Source organism: Petaurus breviceps, unplaced genomic scaffold (genome assembly GCF_028583685.1).
Source record: "Petaurus breviceps papuanus isolate PSGF00001 unplaced genomic scaffold, PetGlider_PUasm1.0 90451, whole genome shotgun sequence".
Taxonomy (NCBI): Eukaryota; Metazoa; Chordata; class Mammalia; order Diprotodontia; family Petauridae; genus Petaurus; species Petaurus breviceps.
Window position 1 is genome coordinate 2084381 of NW_027187258.1, and position 6123 is coordinate 2090503.

The window sequence follows — 6123 nt, forward strand, 5'->3', positions numbered from 1 at the left end:
CTCTCAGGATATACTTCGATGGCTATAGGAAGCAGAGGGAGAGGAAGGGCTGGCAGAGGAGGGGCAGACTTGAGGTCTTGGTGACAAGGGGCAGGGCTAAACAGAGCCCTGGGCAAGGAGCTCCACAGGAGCTTGTGTCTCCCTTGGTCAAAACGGGGCCCTCCTTGTCCAGGGACAGTGCTTGGCTCTCTTGCCTGCTTTGCTCTTGGCTCAGCACACAGGATTGGGGGATTCCTCTCCTCCAAAGCAGTGGTTTTCTATCTTGGGAGCAGGGAGGGAAGCCCCCCAGTCCCAGTCATCAAAGGAACAATAACTGCTGGGTCTCTGAGGCCCCATACTGGGCCTTATACTCATCAAACAGCTTCCGCAGGGCTTCCATGTACAAGGTGTGGTACTTGTCCACTGTCTCTTGGCTTGGATTCTCCATCTTGGGAACCACTACAGGCTCCCCAACTGGCAGGGCAGATGGGGAAAAGAAGGACAAAAGGTATCAGAAACTCCCTTGAACTCATCACAGTTCCCTAGCCCACCCTTCTGCCCTGGCTGTGTAGGCCCCTCATGCTCCAGCACCTGCCCCCAGGCATATACTTCCCTTGACCTGGACAGGGTATTCCCAGAGAATTCCCTTTCTGAGCTAGCAAGTCCCCCTCCCTCTCTTCTCTTCATTTCTCTGTGATCATCTGGAACAATCCTCTTAAAAATCCACTCTCCCCTCTCTCTCACTTCATCAGTCAGTTACTAAGTCCACACCATCCCTTATAACTTCCCTTCCCTCCACTCCCATGACTGCCTCTCACCTGGACAATTGCAATAGCCTGCTAAATTGTTTTCCTGCTTCCAACATCTCCCCTCTCCAATGCATCCTCCACAATCTTAGAACATAGGTCTAGTCCTGCCACTTCTGCTCTCTAACTCCTGGTGATTCCCTTAGCTTTAAGATCTAATCTGAGCCCTTCATGCTGGCAATGAAGGCCTTACTCCATGCCGCCCCTAGCTTCCTTTCCAGCCTTCATTTACTCTCCGTTCCAGCCCAGGTGGCTTGCTGGTGAGCTGGGCTACACATTTCATCTTGTCCTTCCTTGGCTCTGAACATCCCTACAAGTTGCTGTCCTCTGCCAAAATTCTCCTGTACAGCCCATCTGCTGGAATCCTTTCCTGTCAAGGAATTGCCTCCAATGAAAGCTTCCTTTTCCCTCGTGCCCTTCAAAACACATTCTACTTTCGATCCTACTTGCCAGGGTGCTGCCTTATCCCCCTGTTACACTGTCAGCTCTAAGAGGGCCGGGCCCATGTTTATTTTTCTCTTTGATTTCCCTTCCCTATAGGGAGAGCTTGATGAACGCTCATTGGATTGACCTGGGCCATCTCTCTTCCTTTCATTTTCACCAGGTCCACTCCCTTCTCTGGCCCTCAGTTTCTTCCTTTCTGAAATGAGGGGGTTGGGCCAGATGCCTGCTCAGGTCCCTTTCATGTCTGATCTTTGATCCTCTCTGCTCACTTCTGGATTTGACATTCCCCTTGATCTTGTTCCCCCAGGTCCTCCCCTCTGTCTCCATCCCTTCCTATTTCCTGCTCTCAGCCTCATCTCCTTAGCCTGCCTTCACACCCCTCTCTGTGCAAAGCTAGCTCCTGAGGCACCCTCTCTGAAGGGGGCTCACCAACAGTGATGATGGGCTTGGGGAGTGGCAGGAGTCCCCAAAAGTCCTGGAAGAAGCCGCGTCCATAGAAGACACAAAAGTAAAACCCCCAGATGCTGTGAAACCAGCACTGGAATCGGTACATGCAGCTGCCCTCAGGAAACAGCACCTGGTGGTAGACCTCAGTCTCCCCAAACGTGAAGGTGGGGACCAAGTGAGCCCTGCAATGAAAACCATATCGGTAAGGCCAAAGGTAGGGAGCGACAGGAAGCAGTGCACATTTAGGGACTGTATAGAGACTATTCCCAGTCAAATGAACCCTCTGCCCCCATGAGCCTTGGGACTGAAGGTATTGACTCCCCACCCTACCCCAAGCCTGGTGTACAATCCTGAGGATCTCAGGAGGGATTCAAAGCCACTACAAGAGTACCTCTGGGTCCTAGCGCTGGGTGCCCACCCCCCCTCCTCTTCAGATACCAGGACCTACTGTTGGCTCCCCCCATCTCTACTGCCTATGATAGGACACCCCCAAAGTAGACTGCATGGTGTGGTCTGGGGTCCTTAGAAGTCCTTGCCCTGGATAGAGGGAGCAAATGATAGAGGCCCAACCCTCTAAAGCCTTGCCTTGGCTGAACTTTCTGGGAATGGAGGTATCCACTTGACTCAGGGGAAGGTTTCACATGGAATTGAACTCAGTCCCATTGACCCTTTGGGATTGCTTCCTAAACTGAGGGCAGTTATGGTACCCAGAGTCTGGTAGAGTCTCAATAAGTCATTGTAGAATGAATGAATGAATGAACGAATGAATGAATGGTCTTGTTAGAATTGTATTTATGTCTTATCTCCCACTAGAATGTAAGCCCCCAGAGGGCAGAGACTGTGTCCTAGAAACACTTTGAGCATTTCTGCAGCACTTTCAAATGTGATTTCCAAGCGTTAACTCACTGACTACTCACAGCAACTCTGGGAATCAGGTGCTGGTTTCTTTTCCAGGTGGGAGTTGAGCTCTCCGGCCTCCCTCTGGTGGCCAGCTCATTGTTCTCTATACACTTGGTGCAGGATCTTAAGAAATGCTTCTTGAATGAACCAGTGTTTGAAGTATGCGTATGTGTTTGTATCTTAGCCAGAGTTCTGCTAGACTGTAGCCTTCCCAAAGGCAGGGACTGGGGCTACTCTGAACTTTGGATCTCTCACTCTTCCTAGCTGGGCCCTCTGCGCGCCACAGTTATACTGGAGGTCTGCTGAAAAGAACAGGGCTCCCTGCTCAGAGCTGGCCAGGGCCACCTACCCGTGCTGGAGCGCTGTGCGCACAAAGCCCTGGCGCTTCCTGATGATCAGGGATGTGCTGTTAGGCACGCTCTGCAGGGCCTCCCCAACACCCCCGATGACGATGCCCACCAGGTTCCCCGAACCTCTCTGGGACAGCAGGTAGTCGAGGGATGGCTGACTCACTGGGCACACACCTGTGGAGGAAGTGAAGGGGCCTGGCCTCACTCTCTTCCCTGCTGGCTTCCCCCAGGCCACCTCTCTTCACACCTCTCCTGCCTAACTCAGGCCCTCTGACACCAAAACCCGGCACATAGCTCAGCCCTGGAGTGAGAGGCGAAGGCTGAAGCCAGCAGGGAGCAGGCTTTGAGGGAGTTCCCAGGAAGGGGCCGGGGGCTCAAGGTGGGGAACAGAGGCAGACCCACCTTTAGCCATGATGTAGTCCCTGATAAAGGGGATCTTGAAGAACCAGGAGAGCGTGGCCAAATGGGGCGTGATGCCAGGGAAGATGGTGGAAAAGCCTGTGGCTTCAGTGCAGAAATTGCAAAAGGCTCCGAAGGTCAGGATGCCGTGAGGATGAACACCCATAATGTAGTTGTGCTCTGGGCTCAGGTCCTTGGTCTTCAGGACCTGGAGCCACAGGTGGAGGAAGGGAGAGTTGGAATGAGACCCCAAGGAGAAGGGCCAATGAATGCATGCAGAGGAAAGCACTGATGACACCCTTACTGGGTGCCAGCATCTGGGCTAAGCGCTGGGGAGACAGAAGAAACAGACGACTTCCAGGTCTACAAGGAAAAGCCCAAGTGTATGTATGGGGAGCTGTGGCTAGGGAGGCTGGAATGGGGAGAGCCACGGGGGAAATTGGCAGACATCAGTCCGAGGTGGAGATGGGACTGTGCAGATGGCAGCATGCCCTGATCATGCAACAATGGGCTGGAGGACCCCCAGCATGGGGAAAGGCTGAAGACCTTGAGGAACATCAAGCCTTGTTGACTTCAATTCAACTGAATAGGGGGCATATGGGATGATATTTTCTGTCCAACTAGGTGGATGGCAGCTAGGTGCCACAGTATGTAGAGCACTGGGTCTGGGGTCAGGAAGACATGAATTCAGGTCCAGCCTTGGACACTTACTAGCTGTGTGACCCTGGGCAAGTAATTTCACCTCAGCCTCAGTCTCTTCAACTATAAAATGGGGATCACAATAGCACCTACCTCCCAGTATTGTTTTGAGGATCAAATGATAATCTGCGATAATGTTTATAAAGCACTTAGCAGTGTCTGGCACATAGTAGGCACTTAATAAATACTTGTTTTCATCCTCCCTCCCTCCTTCCTTTGTTTCCTTCCTTTCTTCCTCCCTCCCTCCTTCCTTTCCTTTCTTTCTTCCTTCCTCCCTCCCTCCCTCCCTCCCTCCCCCTAGGTTTGCCTGGCTTTGGACTCCTCAAGGGCAGCACCAGCAATGTGTGCAAGGATGCTCTTCTTGGGCCCTTTGGGACCAGTGGGTGCCCAATTTGAGAACAGAGAGGGGCCCAGGGCAGGGCAGTTCACCTTAATGGGGAAGTAGTCTTGGATCTTGGTCCAGACATGCCAGTTCCGTACCCAGGCTGAGCGCCTGCCACCTAAGAGCACAGAAGAAAGAAGCAGAGTGGGAAGGGCTAATGACTATGACCTTTCCCAGAAGCAACTTGGAGCCCTGGGGCTGCTGGGAGCTCATGGTGCCACCGTGCAGAGTGCTGAGCTTGGGATGAGGAAGATCTGACTTCAAACTCTACTTCACATTCCCATTGAGTATGTGATCCTAGTCAAGACACTTACCCTCTGTGAACCTCAGTTGCCAAATCTGTAAAATGGGGAAGGTAATAACACCTACCTCCCCAGGTTGTGAGGCTTAAATAAAAATGAATGGAAAGCTCTTTGCAAACCTCCTAGTGCTGCCTAAATGTGGCATGGGGGGAGGGGTGCTGCTGCTGCTTCTCCTGGAGTGTGGGAAAGAGCCCTCACCTTGCTCAGGTGTCTTCCAGTCCAGGACAAGCCAGGCAGCGTAGAGTACAGGCAGAGGCCAGAAAGGAGTGAACACCAGGTAGAAAAAGGTGGGAAGCAAGATCCAAACTGTCAGAGACAAGAAAATCAGGGGAAAGTTCAGCTGTAGGGAGCCCACAGCCAGGGCAGGCTGCAGGGAAGCCTCCTGGACCCAGCTGGTGGCCTCTTTCCTCTTGCTTCATCTCCTCCTTCCCCTTGTCAATCTGACCATCTGCTCCCTGGTTCACCTACACCCTGCACATCCACTCCCTGGTTCATCTGCTCCCTGGCCTGCACATTTAGCCAGCCTAGCCATCTGCCTGCCATCCAACTACACCCCCTTGCTGCTTGCCTCTGCCCCCCTGCCCTCCATCCATCGCCTTTGTCCCTGAGCTCCCTTCCTGTCTACCCAGCCTTTTGCATTGGTCCATTTCAGGCATCTGCCTCCTCATCCACTTGTTCTCTCTACCTGCTCCTTGCCTACCCAACTCCCCATCGCACCCCCCCCCACTCCTCCCTATCCCTTCTCCAGGCTAGTCGCCTAGCTCTCTCAGCCATCTTTACAGAGCTGTGACTCCAGCAAAGGCTCCTTTGTTACACGCCTGGATCGGCCTTCTTCCTATTTTCCCTATTTCCCATCATCTGGCCAGGAGCCAGGAGAGTCCTACCATTCTTACTCTCACAGCTGGAAGCAGAAATCCCGTGCCAAGGATTCCTGGGGCAGAGGCCTAGCTGTGACCCCAGCCTCCTCAAGTCATGGCCCACTCCCAGAGCTCACCGTCTGGATGGGGCCCCCAGCTAATACTCACATATCGCCAAGTAACTCAGGTGCCACTGGCAGATGGCAAGGGCCCGGATGATGAAGTTGAGATTGAACTGCCAGTGGGAGGGCATGGTACCCAGGAGCCTGAGGGAGGCGCTTGGCACAGAACGGGAGGACTCTAAGAGCAGTGCCCAGGGATTCCTCTGGACTCTGAGGGCTGGGACCTGCTCAGGCAGCCTGGCACCTGTATTAATAGCTTTTTCCCCCTCCTCCCCTGCCTACCACCCACAGACAGGCAGGAAAGGGCCATTCTTTCGTGGCCTCAGGCTCACATCTAGGCCCAGGCCCAGCCCTCTTGCCCTTTGACTTTTTCTTTGGCCCCTAGGAGACCCCTAGGCAGTTCAGAGAGCAAACCAAGAAGCACAATTTCGAAGAA

General features: G+C 53.4%; 1 protein-coding gene across 1 annotated transcript; it reads right to left on the bottom strand.

Moving 5' to 3' along the window:
* Positions 1-269: 269 nt before the first annotated feature.
* Positions 270-5818, bottom strand: AWAT1 (acyl-CoA wax alcohol acyltransferase 1). The gene is made up of 7 exons (XM_069062371.1): positions 5734-5818; positions 4907-5014; positions 4454-4524; positions 3329-3533; positions 2926-3100; positions 1659-1858; positions 270-453 (listed from the first exon to the last, which is right to left on the bottom strand). Exons 1-7 carry the CDS (start codon positions 5816-5818, stop codon positions 299-301), a joined length of 999 nt encoding a protein of 332 aa, XP_068918472.1. The 3' UTR covers positions 270-298.
* Positions 5819-6123: the final 305 nt, after the last annotated feature.

Bases quoted from the DNA above. Each gene is read 5' to 3' on its own strand.
- AWAT1 (XM_069062371.1), bottom strand. From the start codon at position 5,818: ATGCCCTCCCACTGGCAGTTCAATCTCAACTTCATCATCCGGGCCCTT. The intron at 5,015-5,733 runs GTGAGTATTAGC...TGTCTCTGACAG, and splicing joins CCTGAGTTACTTGGCGATAT to TTTGGATCTTGCTTCCCACC. The intron at 3,534-4,453 runs GTGAACTGCCCT...CTGTGGCTCCAG, and splicing joins AAGACTACTTCCCCATTAAG to GTCCTGAAGACCAAGGACCT.